The 25,112-nt window shown below is 47.0% G+C and overlaps 2 protein-coding genes across 8 annotated transcripts in view; one reads left to right on the top strand and one right to left on the bottom strand.

The window, feature by feature from the left end:
- znf827 (zinc finger protein 827) overlaps positions 1-25,112 on the bottom strand; it is a 98,515-nt gene that overhangs the window by 38,673 nt on the left and 34,730 nt on the right. For all 5 annotated transcript variants that reach the window (XM_066679075.1, XM_066679076.1, XM_066679077.1 and 2 more), the window contains exons 2-5: positions 21,233-22,480; positions 16,707-16,879; positions 15,921-16,431; positions 4,808-5,035 (exon numbers count right to left, since the gene is read on the bottom strand). In XM_066679075.1, coding sequence (XP_066535172.1) covers positions 4,808-5,035; positions 15,921-16,431; positions 16,707-16,879; positions 21,233-22,480 — 2,160 coding nt within the window. The remainder of the gene's footprint in view (positions 1-4,807; positions 5,036-15,920; positions 16,432-16,706; positions 16,880-21,232; positions 22,481-25,112) is intronic.
- Positions 1-25,112, top strand: part of zgc:152968 (uncharacterized protein LOC564848 homolog) — a 104,759-nt gene that overhangs the window by 63,074 nt on the left and 16,573 nt on the right. The window lies entirely within an intron of this gene.

Here is a 25,112-nt window from a genome sequence, read left to right as displayed (position 1 = left end):
TAAAGTTAGTTTAAGAAATATTCAACTGATGTCAGCGCCGTGTAATGAACCTCAGTCAGTGACAGATGATGTAAGTAATGTATACGTAAGCAAAATCTTATATTGCAATATATATTAATATTGAATTATTATCCAGCCCTAACTGTTCAACACTGTTAATTATTATAACTATTAATCTCAATCCATCATAAATGCAAACAAAAAATAAAAACAAATCACAGGATGTGGACGTACGTCACAGACTCTCATCGCCTCCGTAAACATCTAAAATAAGGTGTGGTTCCTAGCTCAGATTGGAACAACACACTCCGCCTTGGATAGACTTCTAACACCGCTTGTGTTTAATAAGAGTGTCCGACACATGCCATGTTCATTCTGACAGAATGCAATGCACCACAGGAAGACTAGGGGGCGATATGAATTCTGTAGTTTTTATTGTATAGAGACTTTTTAGGTTATTAGACTATTTCAAATTGTAATGATGTGGTGTGGTTTAGTGAAAACAGAGTAAAACACCTAGGGACAGTTACAAACGTCTTCAAACATCAACATACAGACAAAAAAAACAACAGTTAATGTGTAATGAACAGAGAATGAGACCAGGATTCCCTCTCTGAATAGAGAGAGAGTTGTAATCCCATTGGCTCGTTTCACTGAAGGGCGGGGCATTCCCTGTAAATAGACGCCATGTTTAGAGTTTTCCAACCAATGACCTGTAATAGATCTGGTTATGCACTTATAGATGGAGCCTTGTGATATATAGCCTTCCTACATATCTCTTACTTCTCTCTCTCTCTCTCTCTCTCTCTCTCTCACATGAAGTTACAGTGTGTAAAGTCGTGTTGTTCTCTTGACCTGATGTGCATATTCAGTCTCCGGTGACTCTGAGCTGTAAGTAAACACAGAGCTAATGTGCCGCTGGTCACTGTCCACCTGAGGACAGCCAGTAGACTGACCCAGGGTCAGCAGGGATCATGCAGCTGTGCAGAAACACGCACTGTGTTTACAAACATGAAAGGAGTTCAGCTAGTCTCTAGTCTCTCTTTTTGTCCCTGCTCTCTCCCTCCCTTTCTCTCTCTATCTCTCCTTACCATTTCTCTCCCATATTCCCCCTCTCTCCCTTTCTCCATGTTGTTGCCATCAGTTCTTTCCCATTCTCCTTGTAGCCCACTCTTATCCCTTATTCTCTCTCTCTCTCTCTCTCTCTCTCTCTCTCTCTCTCTCTCTTTCCACACACTCTCTCTATCACAGTTCCTCACTTACCATTTCTCTCCCACACTCCCTCTCTCTTCCTTTTTTTCCCTTCAGTCTGGCGCAAACACACACACAGAGACATGCAGACACACACACACACACACACTTGAGTTGTGACCTGAGGCCAGGCTGCACACGTGTAAAGAGGCACTGTGAAGCTGAGGCTGAGTCACAGCACAGAGTGAGCAAGAGAACACCAGCAGCTGCAGTGAGAAGCCTGTCAAGCACACACACACACACACACACACACACACACACACACACACACACAATCATTCTCCTTCACTCGGTAATAGACTCCATTCCTCCCTCTCTCCCTGTCTTTCTCTTCAGTTCTTTCCCTTTCTCCATTTATCCCTCGCTTATCCCTCCCCTTTGCTCTCTCTCTCTCTCTCTCTCTCTGTCCCAACTTCTCACTTTCTTTCTTTCTCTTGCTCTCACTTTCTTTGCTTCTCACTCTTTCATTTTGCTCTCAATTTTATCTCTTTCTTCCTGTCCTTTACTTCTTTCTTTATTTTTTTTATTCCATATTATTTGTCTCTCTCGTTTATCTCTCTATTTCTATCTCTATGTATTTCTCACTTTCTGCTTCAGTGTTCTCTCTCTCTCTCTCTCTCTCTCTCTCTCTCTCTCTCTCTCTCTCTCTCTCTCCCCCTCTCTCTCTCTCTGTCTGTCTGTTGGCAGTGTTGTGGTATGGCAGTGAAAGAGGAGTGCTGTACACTATCAGAGAAAGCCGAAGTTGATGACGCGGTTTAGGCAGAAGATCCGAAGCTGTTTATCCATGACATTTTTATTGATAGTGACTCATGATCGCATGTGTGTGTGTGTGTGTGTGTGTGTGTGTGTGTGTGAGAGAGAGAGAAGGCATGCAATTAGTGACTCATGGGACGGCAGCAATTTCTAAATGATTTAAAGGCACTAAATGATAAGAACTCACAATAATGATTTTCGACAGGAAATGTTCTGAAACGCTTTCCTCCAGCGCCGGAGAGTGATTCTGTCACTGGGATGGTGTTAGTCACTGAATAATAGACTGATTATTGGGATAAAGTAGCCAGTCCAGTTTTTCAATATCTAATAAATAAATAAATAAATAAAAACAAGCCACATGTGGGACCAGGCTGGATGAAGGAAGTTGGCTTCTTTAAGGTTGCACCTGGTTGTAGTCTCAGAAAAGCAAACACAATGAAACACAATGCTCTTCAGTGGCTGAATGTGAGTTGGATGTCCCCATGCTTAAGACCACGTGATGGATCGAGGGGTAAGAAGCCCCCAGCATTCTCTGCAGTGATGGAGATAACATCAGCCAAAGTGGGTTTGATTCCCGCTCCGGGTGATTGTCTGTGAGGAGTGTGGTGTGTTCTCCCTGTGTCTGCGTGGGTTTCCTCCAGGTGACTGTCTGTGAGGAGTGTAGTGTGTTCTCTCTGTGTCTGTGTGGGTTTCCTCCGGGTGACTGTCTGTGAGGAGTGTGGTGTGTTGTCCCTGTGTCTGTGTGGGTTTCCTCCGGGTGACTGTCTGTGAGGAGTGTAGTGTGTTCTCTCTGTGTCTGTGTGGGTTTCCTCCGGGTGACTGTCTGTGAGGAGTGTGGTGTGTTGTCCCTGTGTCTGTGTGGGTTTCCTCCGGGTGACTGTCTGTGAGGAGTGCGGTGTGTTCTCCCTGTGTCTGCGTGGGTTCCCTCCGGGTGACTGTCTGTGAGGAGTGTGGTGTGTTCTCCCTGTGTCTGCGTGGGTTCCCTCCGGGTGACTGTCTGTGAGGAGTGTGGTGTGTTCTCCCTGTGTCTGCGTGGGTTCCCTCCGGGTGACTGTCTGTGTGGAATGGGCATGGTCTTCATTCTCAAAGGGCAGCTATCACACAGTTGTAACAGTCAGTTAAAGTGTAATGTAAAAATATACCAACATGCACAAAATAGGCTCTGTTTGGGAAATAAATACATAAATACATTCCCAACATGTGATCTGCCACTCCGTCTCTCTATTGATCTTTTAACAAGGTGTATCTTAATAAACCCTTTCTTTTGGTCAAGTTCATTTCAAATTCAAAGCGGTCCTAATATCACCTGCATCAAGCACCTGCACCTGAATAAAATGCCGATATTCCTGCAAAGTGCTGACCAAGACAATCATTCCTAAAAAAAAAAAATCTACACGGAGTGTACTGTATATTACGCCCTGCCACTCTGCCCCTTCTGACAATGATTTTCAGAAGAGAAATCAATAATATCACACTAATAACGGCAAAGCTGAGACATATTAAAATATATATGGGGCTCGGTGGAGACACAGCAGTGGACAGATGGAGACCGGGACACAGCACCTTTTAGTCTCCAACTCTGCAGTCGCCCTTGTCTCGGAAAGTTCAGATAAAGATTGGGCCGCTGGCCCCAAAAGAGCAATCGATGGGTTTGTTTTGGCTGAAGACGGCTGGGGATGAAAAGGATATTGACTGCGCAACATGAAAAGGAATTGACCCTCTAGTTTCTGCCCAAAACGCAGGAGGAGCGGGCGAGCGGTGCAGAGGTGTAAGGGGGAGAGAGTGAGAGATAGAGATAAGGAAAGAGAGAGAGAGAGAGAGAGAGAGAGAGAGAGAGAGAGAGAGAGAGAGAGAGGACATAAGAGGAGTGGAGAGAAAAGGCAGGGGGCTGAGATAAGAATTGTGAGAGAGTGAAAACGTAGGAGACGTAGGTGAAAGAGTGAGAGAGGAAGAGACAGAGAAAGAGAATAAAACTGTGGGAGAGACAGAGAGGAGGAGTTAAAGAGACAGAAAGAGATGCCACAGAGAAACTGAGCATGACAATAACAGGGAGAGAATTTAAACACAAAACATCCATTTCAATTTTAATGAACCTAATTATTTGTATTATTCTCTTTATTTGCATTATTCTAATTGGTATTTCCAAGTGTGAAGTCCTAATTGCCCACACGGAGGAAGTTTACAGGACAATGTGACCCCACAGCCTTCAGAATGCCTGTAAACACAGCAAGAAAACACACACACACACACACACATTCTTCTCTTATTCTTCCCTACATAACATTCAGAGTAGAAGACTGCTTTTTACATAGAATCTTTAAAACCATAAATAGCACCTTGGTCCCCACAAAGGGCTAAATACATATACAAAGAAGAGATCACGCTCCTGTCTTTCTGGGGGTAGGGGGTTTCCACGGTCTTCTGAGCTCCACCTAAACCAACCTCAGCAAGTAAAACATCAGCTCTGGCTTCACTTCTGCTTTTAAACTCAGCAGTTTTATACTGAAAAAACAACTCCACAACCACAAACTGGTCATGTTTTCCACCGGTCTGGGGACGTGTGGGTGCACAGGCAGAAAACTCGACGTGGTTCTGTTTTCCAGACTTTGAATACGTTATGTTTTGAACCATGTATGAACTTAATTTTGAAAAGCCTCCTTTGAAAATACTTCAGCTCTTGTGGGTGCAAAGACATGTCCCAGAAATGACAAACAAATGAATGACATGTGGTCCCCGCAAAGTGCCACAAACGTGTGCACAAGCAAGTGCACACACACACACACACACAAACACTGCGTCTTACCTGACAGTTTCATGAGCAGTTCGGACGCCACCTTCATGTTGATGTCCTGGCTCAGGAGGCTGGACTTGTTCAGCATGGGACTGCCCTCCTGCCGTGGCTGGCTGGGCCCCGAGGGACCGTCCTGGGCCAGGCTGAAGGAGGGGCCGCGGGGTGGGCTCAGAGGCTCCTCGGCCTGGGGCTCCTCCTTCACACAGAACGCACCCTTCAGCGCCTCCTTCTGGTTGGCCGCTGCAGGGCGAGAGAGGGAGGTGGGGGGTGGAGGGAGGGAGAAAGAAGAGAGGCAATTTGAACCATCTTTCCTTCTTTTCTGAGAACGATACACACACTCACACACACACACACACACACACACACACACACACTGACATGCACTAAAAAGGAGGCTCGAAATAGGATTTTCTGCATGTGGTGGTTTATCGCTAAAGCCATAGCAATAACCGTCACTGTTCACGCGTTTGAAGCTCAGTGGGTGGGGGAGGGGGTTTGGGTTTGGGAGGGGGTTATTTATTTATTTCTCGTCCGACGCCTCTGGTGCTGAATTTGTTTAGAGGGCTCATTTTGCATCTGGGCCACACATAAAGAGCGAGGTGGGGAGTCTTTTCTGGAGGAAGGAGAGCCAGGCAGGACTGCAGGGCTTTTTAACGAAGCATCAGGACTAAAGAGTAGCCGTGGAATCCGGAGACTCTGGCATAACACACACACACACACACACACACACACACAGAGAAAGAAGGACAGCTTTGAGGACGTGTCGTTAGAGGGCAACAGGGGCATCTTCAAAAGACACCCCATCCCCCTGGCCCCCCTTTTGTTTCGTCTTGCCCCGCAGCAAGGAACATACTAAAGATGGACGTTTGAGCTATTTTTCGCCGTGCAAATATTCACACGAAATATTCATCCCTCAGACTCACTTAAGGGTGGTTAAACTACAACTCTGACAGAGGACATATCTGCTCATCTCCTTTCTGCAGGAACAACACTCCATATCGCTTCAACACGGCGGAGCTAAAAGAGGATGTGATGTCACTACCATTCAGTCTTTAACATAGCTCTGTATACATCAGCCGTAATATTATCACCAGCTCCTATAAACAGACATGTACCTAGCTCTTAGATTCACTTGTTTATTAAGTGATTTATCTGTATATAATGCAGGTCCTTTAGATAAATGAATACTAATATTATCTCGGCCTTAGCCGATCAGCTGGGAAATTGTAATTAAAATTAATTTGACTCCCACTAACATCAGACAGCGGAGTTCAGTTCTGACACCTCAGCAGTGCTTCGCTAGACTTGTTTTTGAAAAAGAGGAGCGATCGGTGTCTGCGCTTCTCAGAGCACTTTATTCACTGAAAGACAGTGGGCTCTCTTTGAATACGGTTTGCAGTTTTCAAAAGCGCTCGTATCTTTCACTGACACAGGAACGGAAAAAAACGAGCCGTTCGAATCCTCTCCTCTCCGCGTCCACCTTAGTCTTTACTCGTCAGGTCCGTGTTTATCGGTTCCCTAACTAGCCGGATTAGCCGGTGCAACAGGGAACGGCTGATAATGCCAACGTGCAAGGCAATCAGGTCAGTTTCAGAGCAGGATTAAAATGGCGTCTGCTGGAGGAGAGAGGTTGGGGGTTTGGAGAGTAATTAAAGGGGGGATGGTTCCGGCCCCGGGGCCACATTACGCCCAGGTCAGCTCCAGCAAACTCATTCCACTGCGTGTTTGTTTTGACTGTCTCAATTAAGGCCAAGGTGTGTTGGGAATGATCTGCTGCGGAGTAATGGAGAACAGAGCGGAGCTGTTGTCTCTCTGGCATCGAGGCTGAAGCTGAGCAGGCCTTTCCTCCTCGTGCTATAGGCTGCAAAAGTGGGGCATTTCTAATCAGGCTCAGATTAATAATTAATATCAAGACATGGAGCCACTTCCTATTGCTGCCAAGAAAAGAACACAGGCCGTTGCCTCACTGTGACACACACACACATACACAGACACAGATGCACTCGCATACACACACACACACCCACCAGATTCCTCTTTCTTCTCCACAGTGTGAGATTTCCAGTAACATCAAATGTCCGTGCCTCTTTCTAATACATATCTGTGATGTCCATTATCTCTGCACATACACATAGTGGGAGTCTGTCTTCTCTCAGGCTCTGTATAGTTCCTCTGTGGTGTCCAGAACTATTCCCTATTCACTACAAAGTGCCTTCTGTTGGGAATGATTCATGCTGTTGTCCAAAACATAGTGGACGGTATCCAGTACAAAGTGGTGTAATGGACAGTGCAATAGGTGATGTACAAACAAATCATACTGGTCTAATGTGCAGTATCCTGATGTTTCCACTTATGGCACTTTTCCACTCCATGGTACCTACTCTACTCGACTCTACACGCTTTTTGGGGCATGGTACCTAGTGTACTTCCACCCCACCCCCACCCCAAAAAAATATGTATCTGATGACATCATAAAACACCACCCCATACAGGAATGTGCAAGTAATATTACATGTTGCTTACTCATTTTGTACGCATGTGTTGTTGTTTGGGACTGGGCTCAGCTCTCATATCAATTCAGAAAGATCAGTGTAGTATTTTCGCTCATTGTTGCACTGTCCAGCTCTCACTGGATTCTTTCATCAGCCACCGACCCAAAGAGCATTTGAACCTCTTCAAAAGACCACAGCATAAGTTTAAGGGCTGTTGTCGAGAACTGCATGAAAACCAAATGTGATCTCTCCTGTGGCTTGGAGATTTCAAAAACAGCTATTAATTGTGATTGACAAGTCTCTCTTCGGCCACTGCTCTGCAAAGTGTACACATCACCATTCACTTGGAATCACCAGTGAACAGGAAGTAAAAAAGAACCCCGTTCCAGGAACCAGGATCAGATTTGCCTTATGGAAAAGCCAGTAGAGAAGGGACCATGCAGTGGAAAAAAGCGCCATTTAAAACCAGAAGATAACTACAACAACAATGTAATGTTTAAGGTGAACCAGACGCACCAGAATGTAACTGCTGCACCATTTAAAGTGGAACAGAAAATTCAAATAAGTAGCAGGCTGGTGAAAGCAGTGCTACAACAGAATAACTGCACAATAGACTGTTTGTTAATTGCTGTGATATTAGCTTTTGCAGCACAGATATATTCTGAGGCTATAACATGCAAATGAGCCCCAGAACCAATAATGCCTCTTACTGTGTGCGGTGAGCATCCTGTTCCACTGCTTCTGTGGGTGTTCTGCTGAATGCAGGTCTTCATGTAACCAGGCAAAAATAAGGCCAAGCTTTAACCGTGTCACAGAATTGACTCACCACTGCATTTTAATACACTGGGGCCAAAAGTTTGAAGACAACCTTATAGTGAATTAGAGATTTTTAGCTACTTTATGGTGCACTCATTTTAATAAACAAAAATAGATGATGCTTTGGAGCAGCTGCACATGAGCCTAAGCTTGCCATGTTCGATTCTAAGCATTGGATAGGAGCATTGAGCTGTGGAGCTATGGATTGACAGAACTCCACCGCTGACACACTTGAGTTCACATTTGACAGTGGCAACACTAAACTCACTGCTGTATCTTTAAGCCGTGTCTCTCTGTCTCATTCTGATTCCGATCCCTCATTCCTGACGAGTGGAGCGCCCCCCTCCTGGCGACCATCTGATGTCCTCTCACCCCAAACCTTGTAAATACACAGTGCGTAACAGCGCCGGTCCGTGTCATCAATCTGCGCCGCTGTCCGGGGCCTGATGGCTCTGATTAACGACGATGTGAGTCCGCAGCGCGGGCGAAAGTGAGATCCCGGCCAGGTGACAGGACACGGCCACCAGCGTCCGGCAGGAGCAGCGGGGACAGCGTGTGACCTTCGTGCGCAGAAGCGGGCGGAGGCGCAAGCTCGGCACCGGCTGGAAATGTCAGCGGTCAGGCGTCAGCGGGCGGACGGAGCAAAGCCCGGTCAGCACCTGGAAGGGCGTCCTCTAATTAAGAGCGTGTCGGGTCGCGTGTCCTATCAGACAGAGCACTATACACACACATGCACAGGCGCGCACACACACACTCCCTCTCCAAGACGTGCTGAAAAAGTACAAGTTGGAGACGTGAGCGCCGAGACACAAAGTCACACCGCTCCGGTGACCTTTCGGATCGCGGCTAAAAATAGGGTGAAATTTCCATTCGAATTCATGTTACAGTGAGCGCTGAATAATTTATCAGCCTAATCCGTCAGCTAGTTTGTTGTTTCCCCCCTCCTTTTCTCCTTTTTGAAGTCCTAATGCACAAAAGGTCTCCAAAATACCAATCGTAAACTCGGGCCAAATGAGCTAATTCTGCTTACGCCATTAGAATTTCATGAAACGTATCCGATGAGTCTGTCTTGATCTTTCAAGGCTTTTCAGGATGTGAAAAGAAAATCCTTTTCAGATATGTTATTGCTGAAAGAAATAATATCCAGCTCTCCCTGCCCGTTACGCTATATGGCAAGGGGATTAAATGGGACATGTTCCCTGGGGTTTCACTGATCTGCTTTGCTCAATATACCACAAGGATCAAACCCCACAGCAGCCTTCTCCCTCTGTCTAAATGGATCATTCAGAACAGCAGGCGTCAGCGCCTGTTCCTTTAAATGATAACGAGCCACTTGCGGTACGTCCCGACCCGAGCGCACAGCAGTGAGGAACAAGGAGCAGAAGCTCTGGTTGTTAGCCGTTTTTGCTCTGTTCTCTTTCTTCTCTGCTGTTGTTTTCTCCACACTCATTAACCTCATCTTCGCGCTGTCACATAAACACAGGTCCAGCGCTGTGATTGGAGACACTCAAACGAGGGGGCAGGACAATTCAAAAGTCATGGCACTTGACCACAGATGCAACACAAAATCATAATATCTTTTTATGTTTTTATTTTTAGACTTAAACAGCCCACAAAGCATAGCCTGGGTGGGCTTTTCTCACAGTGTTTGTGTTGGTTTCTGGATTCCACAGCTCCATAGACCAATGCTAGAGAGCATCACACCCCTCTAGTCTTGGCATTGAGCAGGTTGTCCTCAGACCCATGTGCACATTTCCAAGCACAAAGCTACCTGCTCAGAATAAGATCAACACTATCTCTGCTCTCGCTACTGCACCTGTCATCATCCTCTCTGTCACCTGACCCAACCCCCTCCCCTCTCTCTCTCTCTCTCTCTCGCTCTCTCTCCCGCACTCTCTCTCTCTCTCGCCTCATCCGTCTCTCTGCCAGATGCTTGTCCATTCCCCCATCACCTCTGGCTCTGTCCTCGCTGGCCGCTATCACACACCGCTTCATTAGCTCCCACCCCTGTCACTGCTGCCTGCTCCCAGCGCTGATGACCGCTCCGCCGCTAACGTTAGCAAACCGAGATCAGGGGCTACACGGCGAGACCAGAGAAGAGCTGTGCTACACACAGGAGGACAGACACTGACGGTCAGGAGAAAGTCTGCTAGTCCCTCATATAGCAACACGGTGAAACCCATTCACGGGTTTAACTTCAACTGTTTTCTCTTCAGCCAAGACATCCAATCATTATATCTACAGTCTGAAGCTTCACTGTCTTTCGTTGTTTTTTACCGGGACTGTGCTTCCCAGTAGATCTTCTCTTTGATAAAACAGAGTGATTTTCTGAATTATTTAATAACACCAAAGAAACTGGCATTTCTGTTTGGACAAATACAACTTATAACCAAAGTGTTATCATATTATCAGCCACTTGTTGGCAATCTGTAAAGCAGGGTGCAAATGGAGTTGTCGTACATAATGCTACGTACAAGGCCAAATGCTGTAAATGTTAAATGTATGTATGCTTTAATGCTGCAGGTCATCGTCTTCTTATTAGTCTACTCAGGTATCCAGTATCTCAGAGCTCAATATTTCTAAGTCCCACGATTTGCATCTCACAGTGGACAGTTTTGTCCACATCAATGCGGCGCGCTCAGCTGCTCGGAACTCATGGCTCGGCTCACTGGTCGGTTCCCATTACTGCAACAGCACCGAGCTCCACTACCAGCCGTGTCAGAGTCCAGTCTTTTCCATCCCCCCTGCACCGAGGGCCAGCAGCCAGTGACATTAATATGTATTACAGTCCATATCTACCTCCATTTGTGTTTTAATCTCAATGCAGCATCTCAATGGAGCCAAACCCCAGCCTCAGGTTTTTCGTATTGAGAAGCGACTGCTGAAATGAGTAGGTAAGCTAATCCACAGGCGCCTGCGGTGATGTATTAATCTCAATGGCCACACACCACTGGACTCAGCATGCACTGATGAAGGTAGTATACCGAACCTGTGGTGGACAAACCCAGCATCCACAGCAGCTCAGATCATAACACAGAGAAATAAAAATGAAGAAAAGCTAAGGGTCTTTAAAAGTCGGCTAAAATGTTCATGTGCTTTTAAGAGAGTCACAGGGATGGGGCGCTGTGGGAGCTCAATGACTGCTGATGGCATGGTTTGAAAATGGGTGGAGAAAAGCACAAGCCCAGTAGCCCACGGCAGTTGTGGGTTTAGCAGTGAATTTGGGTTAAAAAAGAACGGGATTAAGCTGTAAACAGATATAATTCTCAGAAAGTCCTTTACTTGAATTTGTGCTGTTCACGGGTATATGGCTTTTTCCTCTAAATGTGTGTGTTTTGAGCCTCAGTTCACTGAAAAATCTGCTGTGGTGTGCTAAACCACAAGTGCCCGTTAGCGCCAGCTGTGCTTCAAAACAGTGTAGAACCATCTTATTTCGTTTATTTTTCAAACTTTCCAGTTCTTTCAGCACCCGTTGTTGAAATTTGTTCTCTCAGAAACAGGCATAGCTGCTCGAGATGAGGGTGGGTACATGAGCTTTGCCTGACATAAACAAGAACTACTGACGTGCAGACTGACCAATTAAATCTTTACAGAGAAGGTTATCGACCAATAACAGTAGCTCTACAGTCAGACCGTCCAATCAGAAGATTTTAGGCTACTTCGCCACTCCCCCTTCTCACTCAAGTGAACCAATTGGAGTAGGGGAGGGACTAGTTTGTGAACGAAAAGCTTCTCGAAGTTCTATGTAAGCTCTAGAAAAACAAAATCCCAGACGTTGTGAAATTCCACCTGGACATTTTTTTAAGTCTAAAACAGAGGACATGTCCGGGTAAAAGAGGACGTCTGGTCACCCTAGTTTAGCTAAATTCACTCGACTTTGTGCTCAAAGATATAAGGCTCAGTGCAGCCCAACAGAGCACCCCATCCCCACGGTGATACCACATAATCTGTAACGTGCACTATATAGGATGTAGGGGCAGAGCCAACATTTTCCAGCTCCTCCCATTCCATTTCCCATTGGACTGTGGGATAACCGTGTCCATCGTTACCATCCTCAACACAAGTATGCAGTGTGGATTTCTTAGTATACTCAACTTTCACACTGCTACATACTCAAACACTAATTAGAACAAGTATTAAATGCACAATTGGGACCCAGCCACAGCAGCATCGACACTTAAAGAGGGAGGGGAAGCCATGACAGCTCATTTACCTTCGAATGACCACTCCAACGAGCGGTTCGGCTAATTCTCACACACAAGCTGTCTGGCTGTGATTGTAGCCCCGCCCACCGCTGCAGCAGGACAGCGAGTGAAGCGTGATCGTTACACGAGACCCAGGAAGCCGCCTGCATTTCAAAGCACTTTGCGGCCTTTTATCTGGGAATCAGGATGTGGATCACAACTGGACGACCGGCGCTTGTGTCAGCGTGCGGGAAAATCAAAGGGGATTGGTCTAACAGCCCGAAAAGAGCCGAGCCGTCCAAAAAAATGATAGGCCAATTATGTCAGAGGTCAGGGAGAGTTCAATGTGTGTGTTTGTCTGTGTGTGTGTGTGTGTGTGTGTGTGTGACTGTCTGCCAGTGTGTTTTGCCTGGGGATCTCTAAAAGCACTACTCTGCTGTCATTTGCTTCACTCCTTTCCCTCTCTATCTCCTCCTTTCATCCCTGTCCTGCTCTCTCTCTCTCTCACTCTCTCGCTCTCTCTCTCTCTCATCATGTAATTCTTGTGGGAGTATGACAGCAGCAGGCATCAAGGAAGAGTGATACATATTCTTTAGAATGCTTAAGAGTTTCATCCCTTTTTTTGTACAAGAAAAAACAGAAATCTGTACATAAACATTGTTCTGTCTTTGCTACATGCATCTAAACCTGTCCAACCGACAGCAGGACTGTGCACAAAATATTGATACTGCAGAGAAGCATAAATCAATCCTCGACCGCACACACGCCGATACGAGTCGAGGGCCGGGCCGTATACCAAAAAATATATCTCCTACAAAACAATTTCACCCTAAAAGATTTCCATCACCATAATTTGTTTGTAAGGTTTGACACATTGGACGACAACACCCCAAAACTGAGCTTGACACACAGGAAGATGGGGAGGAGTTTTGGGTGATTTTGCTGTCCGTATGAAAGCCAAACCCCCTCCCCGTCACTCAGCAGGAGAAAGCAGTCCTGGAATGGTGTATTTCCAGTGCATGGTACCTACTTGATGCCAAACGTCTCTGCTTCTTTACTTTTCCATCAAACAAACTTAGACCTGGTTCCTGGCACCGGCTAAAGGTCATGTATACACCTTGCAGAGTGCTGATTGGCCAGAGAGACTTGCAGACATCCAGCACAAACTCTGCGTTTGTGAATATCCAAGCTACATCAGAGATCACATTTGTTTTTATCCAACTCACAAGAGCAGCTCTTAAAATTACACCGTGGCCTCTTGAAGAGGATCAGTGGCTGACGAAAGCTGGACGCTGCAACAAGGATCTGTCTGCACCGATCCTCAAAGCTGTGTTCAGACATGAAAGACAACAGCAACATGCGAATACACAATGAAACAATGCTTAATTACTGCCACCATTGTTGTTGTTTTCTAAGCTTGCTGTTGCCGTAGAGACAGTGATTTGTGACATCACTGGCAACATTTCTGGGGTGGGCTTTGGTAGTTGAAAACGGACCAGGTACCAAGGACCAAAAAGCGAGTAGAGTCGAGTACTGTAGGTAGCATGCGGTGGAAAAGCAGGAGAGAGATGTGACAGGGTGGAGGTGGGACGTAATGTTTTTGATCACAGGAAACTGAAAGGGAAAGTGGAGGATCCATAGGACATGGAAAGACTGGAAGAGGAATGGTCACAATAGCCTGTACATCACCAGAAAAAATTGTCATCAAATATCAGTCAGAAATATCGGTACAGAGATAATCGTGATACCAAAATGTATCTGATAATATCATACATCCCTAATGGCACCACCTTCACCAATACCAAACAGAGCAGCTACGGTAATTCTCCTCATTACTGTCTCCTCTATTTCTTCTGTCTCTACACCAATTTAACTAAGATGTCCACCCGTGCTCTCCTGTCTCCTGACTCTGGGCTGACATTGCTGAGGGTTGGTGTGGCTCCTAAGGGACCAGAAGGGCTTGATTGGGAGTCTGAGAACGGAGTGTATCGGTCGCCCCGCAAGGCCCCTACACATACACACACACTTGCGCACACACACACATGCACAAGAGACAAAGAGGGGAGGCGGCTAAGCCCGAGCAGCCCCAACGCATCCAGCCAGGAGGTCACACTCTTCAGCTGAGGGCGCTAATCATTTCCAATTACGGATTCCTTTTTAATTATGAATTATGCATGAATTTTTAATTAATCTAATGTTCCGAAGGTTTTTCCTTTTTTTTTCACCGTGCCAAGATCTCAATCTAATTACTCTGCATTAAGTGGGGTGGCAGTGGCCCTGTCGCTGACCTTACGCCTGAACCCTGGGCAACCCTCTCGCATCAATCTTGCTGTTGACTCAAAATAACCTGGCACTTCCATTACCACAGAGTTAAACAAGTCCAAACTTTTTTGTTAGGCGGAAGGGAATAACTCTGAAAATGCCAGGGTTTTAGCACACTTAGGCTAAGAGTAGCACTTCTCAAATGGTCTTGCCTCAGGACCCACATCTGTCCTTCATCATTAAGTCACGACCCAAAAGCAATTTAACTTTCTAACCCTTCCAATTTCGTCCACAAGCGAGCTTAAGCTCAGACGGCGTTATACTTTCGTTTGCTAATACATCACAACACACGGCACGACGCTTCTGACCCCTTCTGTCCTCAGTGTATTATAAACTGTACTTTAAATTATTTTGTTTAATGTGAGGAAGGAAGACCTTATACATAAGCATCCAGTAGTTGCTTGTTTGGTGAAACTATCAAAGCCAGACACTTTCAGATTTAGTTGCTGAACCCAGACCTGCCACAACACACACTTTCTCTTGAATCCTTTATCTTTACATCTGATAAAAAGGGTAAACAGGCTTATAAACATGCTACGATCAATAATTATGTCTGGAAACACCTTGTAAATGCTGGCGGCGGACCACTAGTGGTAGACCATTATAAACATTCAGAAGTTAGATAAAGCTAATAGCTTATAGACCATTAAAGACAGCATCGGTTCATGATAAGTCTCTTCGCCTGGCGGGGACACGTACGGTTATGTGTTGATGCCATATGTCACACAATCTCACAAAGACCATTATTTGAAGACCAGCAATAAATGTATGTCACTCGCCTGGATAAAGACACAGCCTCCGAGCACATTCAGCCTCTAAAGCCCTGCTGGGTTTGGATATGTTACTCAGGCTGTTGTTCTTAATGAAACACTGTACACGTCCTCTTAGCGATGATACCGCATTTTCTGAAACACCCTGCAGCCTCCTCGCCACCATTCTTCCCTCTAGAATCGTCAGCTGCAGGGGCGTACAAACCTAGGACGTTCTTGTTAGCACTAGTGCTCCAATTGTTTAGGTTGCCATGGTGATGCCACTGTCAAACATTGCAGTTCAAAGCATGCAGCTGGTAGAGATATTTGTATTGTGTATTTGCAATCGTTACCCTGCATCGCTATCTACAAATAAATACAGAACATGACATGGGTAAATGCTTATTGTGCCTCATAGTTTACATAAATGTTTCTACCTTTAAAAATACTTGACAGTGGCTTTAACCCAAGGAACAGACCTGGGAGATCAAACCCTGGCCCACTGTTGCATACGGTTACATTTCTTGGTCAGTGAGGGACTGTAACGCTAAAGTTTTCCTACCGGAGAGTTTCATTAGCAGGTCCGTTGCTGTCTTGGTGCTAATATCTGGGCTGAAAAGTGATGCGGCTGTGGGTCCTGGTCCTGCTCCGGGCCCTGGGGGGCTGCTCTTGAGCCCAGGTAGGTCCAGGGATCCGCTGCTGCTGCTGCCGGGACGCTCCCTGCAGAGCGGGGCGAAAGGCGAGGTCACGGCCACGTCCTGAGGCTCCTCCTTGATGTGGACGTGGTTGGAGTGCTCTCCGGGAGAGGGCAGCAGGTGTCCGTCTGCCTGGGACAGCGCAGGGGACGAGGATGTTTCGGTGGTCATCGCAGGGTCCCCGGCAGCTCCTCCGTCCCCCAGTATAGAGCCCTCGCCCTCCTCCGTGTCCGTGGAGGGCTCCTCCTTCACCTTGAGGTCGGGCCGTGGGAAGTGCTGGTGGCAGCGCATGTGCAGCTTGAGGCTGAAGTGGCGCGAGGATGTGAAGGGGCACAGCTCGCACTGGAACGTCTCGCCGCGGTCCTGGTGCTGGTGCACCTGCAGGGTAAGAAGGGAGGGGCAGTTATCCTAAGTGGAAACACCACTACAACAGCCACAGCCAGCAGACTAGGGTTTGAGTCCTTGCTTGGGTACCCCTTACCCAAATACACCACACTGACACTTGCACGATAAAAACAAAGGTATTAACAGGCAGTGACATCCTCCACTGAGTAGGTTTTCACATGTATCTGACCACCTTTGTTAATAAACTGTTTAATTTAATTGATCCCGTAATGGATCCCGTCCAAAAGGTTAAAGGGACTTTGCCTCACCTTCATGTGGGACTTCAGATTGTCTTTGCGAGCGCAGCGGAAGGGACACAGGGGACACTGGTGGCTTTTTAAACCGGTGTGAATCACCATGTGTCGCTTCCAGTAGCTCTTTCTTTTGATGACCAGACCGCACACCGGACACTGGAAGGGCTTCCCGCCATCCTCAGGTGAACCTTAGGGAGTGGACAGAGCAGAAAAAATATATTACACACCATAATCTTTACGACTGACACAGCCTGACACTAAAAGGCCATTTAGGATCATATCTCAGATGGTCAGAGAGAGCCAGGCGACGGCCATCAGTACTCTCAGGGCCATCAGCGTGATTTTATGGTTAATTATTGTTAGTAACGACGGCATTTCTGTTACAACATAAACAGCAATGTTGCTAATTTCTCCGGAGCCCCAGAGCCGGCACCTTCGCCGCCATCCGCTCGACCGAAGTGACTACTAAGATCACGCCGATCAATGCCGAAGTCACAAAGGAAGCCAAACACCAGGATGTTTTTAGGAAGCCGATTATTGTTGTTGGCTCCATATCCGGTGTCCATTAGGGCTTAATTGGTCTTATTAGAAGCTGGCATGATTGCATTAGAAATTCTACGAGGCCGTGTCAGGATGGCTTCATAAGTATTCCAGTCGTGTTCCTTGAAAAACATCTGGTAATCAGTGTTTGGTGAAATTACCGCGCTCAGCCATTCATTGACCCGGGGTGTAAAACTTCGAGGCTGCCTATTTGCGACAATAAACCACCATCTGTGGCCCAACCTTTGGCGGCGAGGAGATCACCGTGGAAACTGCGCGTGAAGCAGAAAGACTGCGAAGGTCCTCGGAGCACAGGGGGAAGGGACAACAGCTAGCGACGGCTTTCACGGCCATCCTGCCCATTAGATAAAAAGTAGGGTCTCTATCGGCTGAAGCGGAGGATTTTCACCTGATAGAAACAGCCAATTCCCTCAGAGAGAGAAGCTTCTCTCGTGTCACGGCGAGATATTCCGAGCCTCGCATTAAGATTATGATTTTAACCCAGGTGCTCTCACTTCCAGCTCGGGAGCTTAACACCTTTTACTCGCTACGTCCTACGTTTCCCATCCGCCCTGACTGTGGGAACACTTTCCTGGATATTCGTATATCACAGGCTGCTCGGGGAGAGGCCGGCTCTGGGGTTTAAGGGTAAGCTCGGGTTACAAGTCTGTACACTCGTGTCAAGTGGTCAGTTATTTCCAGGTGCCAAATCACAGAGTCTTTGTGCTCTATTTTCTACGTTCCCATAGATAAATCTTCCAGTCCAAGTCCTGTATTCAGTGTATGTCACTGTAATTATTCAGAAATTAGTCAAATATAAATATATGCAATTATAACTTAGGGCGTACGCGTAGTGTCGCAGTCACACAGGTTGTGGGTTCGATTCCTGCTCCAGGTGACTGTCTGTGAGGAGTGTGGTGTGTTCTCCCTGTGTCTGCGTGGGTTTCCTCCGAGTGACTGTCTGTGAGGAGTGTGGTGTGTTCTCCCTGTGTCTGCGTGGGTTTCCTCCGAGTGACTGACTGTGGGGGGGGGCTGTGGTGTGTTCTCTCTGTGTCTGCGTGGGTTTCCTCTGGGTGACTGTCTGTGAGGAGTGCGGTGTGTTCTCCCTGTGTCTGCGTGGGTTTCCTCCGGGTGACTGTCTGTGAGGAGTGTGGTGTGTTCTCCCTGTGTCTGCGTGGGTTTCCTCCGGGCGACTGTCCGTGAGGAGTGTGGTGTGTTCTCTCTGTGTCTGCGTGGGTTTCCTCCGGGTGACTGACTTTGGGGGGGGGGGGGGGGGGACTCAAAAGTGTCCGTAGGTGTGAGTGTGTGAGTGAATGTGTGTGTGTGTGTGTTGCCCTGTGAAGGACTGGCGCCCCCTCCAGGGTGTATTCCCGCCTTGCGCCCAATGATTCCAGGTAGGCTCTGGACCCACCGCAACCCTGAACTGGATAAGGGTTACAGATAATGAATGAATGAATGAAGTGAATTATAACTTTACTCTAAATCGTAGGCTAAACAGAGAGGACATCACCATCTAATTAAAACACACATATGTTAATTTAAATACCCACTGGAAATAGTAGAACATGGAATTTCTGGAAATGAATGCTGTTTAAAACAAAAAAATAAAACATAAAATCTCCCGGACCTAAAAAATAAGAGATGAGCTTCAGAAGAGATTTTAAATGAGGCAAATTATTTTATTCTGTATTTTTAACTGAGAAATTCAAGTATGTACCTCTAAATCTCACTTAAACTACAGAACTGATACAAAGTCAAACTTTTGAGGGCGCATTTGCATGTATGGGGCTGCACCGATGGCCCATTTCTGCACTTACATTGCTTCTGATGAACAAAAATACATGACACCCTCACAGCTTCCAGCCCTCCACAGCTCTGAAATAATCTGGGACTAGAGAAAAGAGAGAGAGCATTCAAAGTAATGCTCACTCTACCATCTAAAAACGATCTTAATACTATATCGCCTTGGAAAAACCCAGCCCAAGTGTACTGTGCATTTTCAGCAGCGAAAAAACAAGACTCGGGCCACTTCAAGCCTGTAAAGCGAACAGGCCAAAGTTGGGTTCGGTTCGGTCTTTGGGAAGGATGGACTGTGGGCTGACCAGCTCGTGGGTCAGGGGTTGTGAGCTGCTGTAGGCTGGCCCCGGTGCAGAGTGGGAACTGTGATGGCTGTGCTGCCTCTGAAGAGCCTGACCTAAATTCCGGGGGAATCTGCTGAGATGGACTCGGAGCGCTCGCTTGGCCTGTGTGTGTGCAAAGAGCGCGCACACAAACACACTCATATACACACACACACACACAAACACACACATGCACACACTGCCGGCCTCCGCTTGGCAGGCGGCACATCCGAAAGGGAGAGGAACCGGTCTGGGAACGTGCCGGCGATTCCAGCAAACTCCCGCCGAGCTAACAGACCTTTCCCAGAGTCTACGGCCAGCCCCTCACACACACAAACACACACACACACACATACATACACATAAACACACCCCACTGTGTGACCCTCCTGCCATAGCCACTTCAACTTACACTCACTCTTCCTATCTCCCATGTCCCGAACCTCAGGTACAGTTCCTGTTTATTGCATAAATACGTGCTCTTCACGGCTCTACGTGATTTTTGCGGTTCCACGCTCAAGCAGCGACTTAACGGGAAATTCCACCAGCGTTTCAACGTGTCTGTAACCACGGTCACCCAGACGTAAACAGGAACCAAAACGTAAACAGAAACCAAAACGTATCTTAAAACATAATAAACATATCATTACGTAGTCTTTTTAAAGGAATTCAATTCTTAGCGATTTCTCAATCAGAAAGAATCGGTTACAGACAATGGATTAGACAATGAATGAATGAATGAATGAACGAATGAAAGAATGAATGAACGAATGAAAGAATGAACGAATGAAAGAATGAATGAACGAATGAAAGAATGAATGAATTAATGAATGAATGAATGAACAAATGAATGAATGAACAAATGAATGAATGAATGAATGAACGAATGAAAGAACGAATGAACGAACGAACGAACGAATGAATAGACGTCTGCTCTCAATCACCATCAGTTTCAGTAATCAGTATTTCACATCAAAAAAACTCTCTGTGACTGTGTTTACAAACATTAAATCTGGCAAAAATGATCACTTTAAAGAAGTTGAAACACCCACACAGTGTGTAAACAGCAAGTGGAGCATTTGAAGAGATTTCTGAATTACATAATACTTTTTACAACCAAATTATACGTTAATAACATTTCGTGAAGTAGTAGATATTCATCCATTCATCGTCTGTAATCACTATCCAGTTCTAGTTCTTCTTTACTCCTTACAACAGCAGAAAAAGATACACAATTCCTTTCTGAAAATACCATGTGAGGGGCACTCAATAATAAGTTCAGAATGACGTTTTTATTTTTCTACGTTATCACGCTAAATTCTACACATTTGTTAAATCTATTGCTGTCATCGGAAAATCACTTTCCACTGGGATATTTCTTCAGATTCGGGAGCAGGTAAAACCCCTGAGGGCTGTAGGGTGGAGGACTAATGTCCTGGAGCCCACTGTGTCACACAGCGCCAGGCTCAAGCTTCCCTCATCTTAGAGCCGTTATAAAACTACCTACAGGATCAGTATCATATCCATACCCAGAACTTATTATCGTGAGTTTGGTGACCAAAGCAGGTGTTACACCAAGTTTAAATAATGTTCCAGCCCTCGTCCCTTTCCACTTACATGTGTTTCATTGAGGTACGACAGTCTCCCTCTAAGATCAACCAATTATCGGTGGGTATTTGAATACACTCCACTTTAACCCTTGAGAATATACTACAAACAATATATTTATGAGTAAGGCCAATTAGTGTGTAGTGTACAATTGGGATTTAGGACTCCTAGGTGGTCAGAAACCTGCTGTCAGTCCACATTTTGCACAAACGTGAGAAATTAAATGAGCAAAGTAGTGTTTACATGCACCTGCTGCGGAGGGCAAGCTGTTACCTGCTTGACTGCTGGGCTTGGCTCTTCCCTTGGGGGTGGTGGGCAGCAGAAGGTCTAGAGTCTGGGTGGGTGTGGGGGCCTTCTGGTTCCTGTCCAGCAGGGGCTTGATGTCCTCAGTGGCTGCCAGCCCCAGCGCTGGCTGAGCTGGCTCCTTTTTATCAGTCAGCATGTTCCCAGCCGCTCGCGCCGCCACCTCTTTGAGCAGAGCGGCTGATGAGGTCATGGAGACAAGGGACAGGAACGAGGCAGCAGAGGGCTGGTGGTCTTGGGTTCCTGTCTGTTGTTGTTGTTGCTGCTGCTGATGCTGCTGCTGCTGCTGGCTTCGCTCCGACACTTTCTTGGACAGCGCAGCTAACGTGGAACTAGCCGACTGGGAGCTAAAGGGTGACGCGAAGGCGTCAAAGCGCATGGCGTCGTCTTGGCGACCACTAAGAGCTGGCATGGAGCTGACCGAAGAGGAGGAAGAAGAGGACGAGGACGACGAGGCGGAGGTGGACGAGGCCACTGCGCTTTTGTCCTGGAGGACGGCGTTAGCGGCCGCTTTTAGCTTTTGAATGGCCGAGTCGGGAGACAAACTACTGCCGCTGGCCGTCGGTGGCCATTTGTCGGCCATTTGTCCGATCCAAACGAACCCACCGCTGCCAGAGCCAGCAGCCTCCGTCGGTCCGAATGGGTCACTAGGCTCCTGTTTGACCGTCGCGACGGACGCAGGTGAAGAAGTGGCAGAGTTGCCGCTGTTGTTGTTACTGCTGGCTAATCTGCGGGCTAGCGCGCTAAGCTGCTGAGCATGGTGGGACGACGGAGACAAGGCCAAGCCCATCGGCGGAGACTCTGTCCCCCGGCCTGCCCCCCGTCCCCCCACCAGGTCTCCTCCTTCCAGCTTCAGTGAGCCTGCCTCCAGCAGCCGACGCAGGTTACTGCTCAGGGGCTTCCCCAGGTTCCCCTGGGCCGAGTCTCCATACAGAGACGAGACCACCGACGACAGCGTTTCCTGGGCTGTCAGCAGCCGAGTGTCCAGCCCCAGCAGCTCAAGGGAGGCCCTTCGCTGTGGGGGCGCCGTGCAGCCCGTCGGACCCTCAGCCGAGGCGTCGGGGTCAGGCCGCGTGGTCCCATCCTGCGGAGACGCTCGCGACTCGTCCTGGACGTCGCCGTAGGACGACTCGGATGGGCTGTCGCTGGTGTTTCCGAACCAGCCGTCCTCCTCCCCTGAGCCGGCCACCACCGCCCCTTCCTCCACTGGGTCCACATCTGCAACAACAGCACAGACAACAGGGACTTTAAAATCATGCGTGAGACACCATCCACAGAACTTACTTTTCAAAATACAGTCCCTTCCAAACAGTAATAAGAAACAAAAAGAGGGCTCGGGATCGTAGGCTGATGCCCATGTTTTCCATGTTCAGATCTCACAATGCCAACACATAAACATTTATACAATGCAGGGATTACGGAAACCTGGGTTAGCATTACAGAGACAAACAACTCTGAGTTGGCTATTGGAGAGGGAAAAGAAGGATGGATCCTGCTACAAATCTACCCCGAAATAGGACACACTCACGAGTGCCCAGTCTTAATCTCTGGACTCCAGCCTCGTGGGCTCCACAGGACTCTGTGATGTGCACTGCTCAAACATCATTACACCCTATACGTGAGGCAGCACAGCACACAGGGTGTCAGTAAACTCTCCGTATGGATATAATCTACTAATCCTGTGGGTGATTTCATAACGGTTATAGGTAGGGTCTCTTTTTGAGGAATATAAAGAAAGCAGCTCATTTCTATCTTTAGTTTTGTTACAATTCTGAGTAACACAAGGGTGCTGAGGAAGCTTGAGCCTGGCGCTGTGTGGCAGTGGACTCCAGGCCATTAGTCCTCCACCCTTCAGCCCTCAGGGGTTTTACCTGCTCCCAAATCTGAAGAAAGGCCTCTGTGAAAAGTGGTTTTCTGATGATAGCCATAAATTATCGTTTTTCAGAGAACTGCTGGATCTAACACATGTGTAGAAGTAGAGGGCGACTACATAGAAAAACTAATATGCGTGTTACTTCATACCGATACAGAGGAGTTACTGAACACCCCTCAGTTGTGTATCACCTACATTTTCTTCAATTGTTTGTCTAAAATAATGAATTTTATCTCAATTTTGTTTCAGAACTGCAACAGATATTTAGTAAACACGAAAAATAATATGTTAAATTCAGCTCTGCTCTGAAGTGAGGGCCTAGATTCGATCTCTTGTCTTTTATTTTCTTAAACATCTGTGTTTTTTAATATTATTTCTAAAATAATATTTTGCTTTTGTTAAAAGCTCAAAAGAAAAACATTTAAAAAAAAAAAGACGAAAAGCAGCGTATTTCCTCAGAGGCAGCCGCTTGACCTTTTCCAGCTGACACTCTGTCGCCGAGGCCAAGAAATGAACGTTACGAGCTCAACACTGCGTGAAGAGACGAGCGGCAACCGACAGAATTCGGACCGCTGCGGGTCTGAGGTTTGCCTCCATAAACAAGGCGTTCGAGACGTGAGAATAACTCGCCTCTCATTCTCTCGCTCACTCTTCCTCTCTCCCTCTCTCTCTTTTTTAACCATTTTTTTTTCTTCTTCCCAGGGTCTAAAGGAGCCTAGTAAAAGGGTTACCATGGCGACGGGCCCTTCAGGGAGGCTAGACAGCAAAGATTAGGGTAATGGAGGTTACAGAACCGAATTAATATTCATGAGGCTGCGGATACCACCAGGGAGCCAATAAGGATAGGGTTAAGGTCACCAAGGGTCATTAATATACACTTCATGTATCAATATTCATAAGCAAAACATTACAGCTTGCCAGACAAGGGCGAACAAAGAAAGTGAATATTCCTGATACATATTAACAAACCCTCCACAAGAACATGTCAAGAAAACACAACACACACAGAGAGAGAGAGAGAGTGAGAGAGAGAGAGAGAGAGAGAGAGAGAGAGAGAGTGAGAGAAGGGAGAGAGAGAGAGAGAGGGAGAGGGAGAGAGAGAAGGCAGAGAGAGAGAGAGAGAGAGTGAGAGAAGGGAGAGAGTGTGAGAGAGAGAGAAAGAGAAGGGAGAGAGAGAGAGAGAGTGAGAGAAGGGAGAGAGAGAGAGAGAGGAGAGAGAGAGAGAGTGAGAGGAGAGAGAGAGAGAGTGAGAGGAGAGAGAGAGAGAGAGAGAGAGAGAGAGAGAAGGGAGAGAGAGTGAGAGAAGGGAGAGAGAGAGAGAGAGAGAGAGAGAGAGAGAGAGAGAGAGAGGCCTGGATGTGAAAGATGTCAAAACTTATCAGTGAGTTTTTATATCTAAATATAGTTATATATATTTATTAGTAGAATTATTTTTACCCCTATTTTCTTCTCTCTCAGACAGTGGTGATGACAGTGGGAGAGGGATAATAAGAAGTTGTGGCAGAAGAAAAGGGCACCCCACCTCTGACATGGGAATATGATCGGTTAAAAAAATAAATAAAAATGTATTTGAGCGTGCTCTCATTCGCTCTTGCTTGTGCGCATCACGGCCTGCCTCACCCCTCCGACCCCGACATAAGCCTAGTGAGTTGCTCTCTGTTTACAGGAGAACGGCAAAACCGTTGCCAGGCAACGCCGTCCCAACGACCCACGGGGATCATTACAGTCAACACACATCTGGCCAGCGCCACTGACTGGGGGCGGTTTGTGGGGGGCTGCCGCAACCTCGGTCCAGACGTAGACCCCCATACGCACACGGAAGCCACATAAATCACAAGCGCAGGGAATTCCTATGGACACCTTCCTCCGCATTCTCACTTTAAGAGGGAGACCGAGAGCGCCACAGACCTCTGAAGTCATGACTACTTCTGTCTTCAGCGTCATGACCATATAAGGAAATCCGTGTCTGACCTGGTC

Source organism: Hoplias malabaricus, chromosome 8, assembly GCF_029633855.1.
Source record: "Hoplias malabaricus isolate fHopMal1 chromosome 8, fHopMal1.hap1, whole genome shotgun sequence".
Lineage (NCBI taxonomy): Eukaryota > Metazoa > Chordata > Actinopteri > Characiformes > Erythrinidae > Hoplias > Hoplias malabaricus.
Note: the sequence above shows the minus strand (reverse complement) of the source record. Positions and strands in the feature narration are given on the sequence as shown.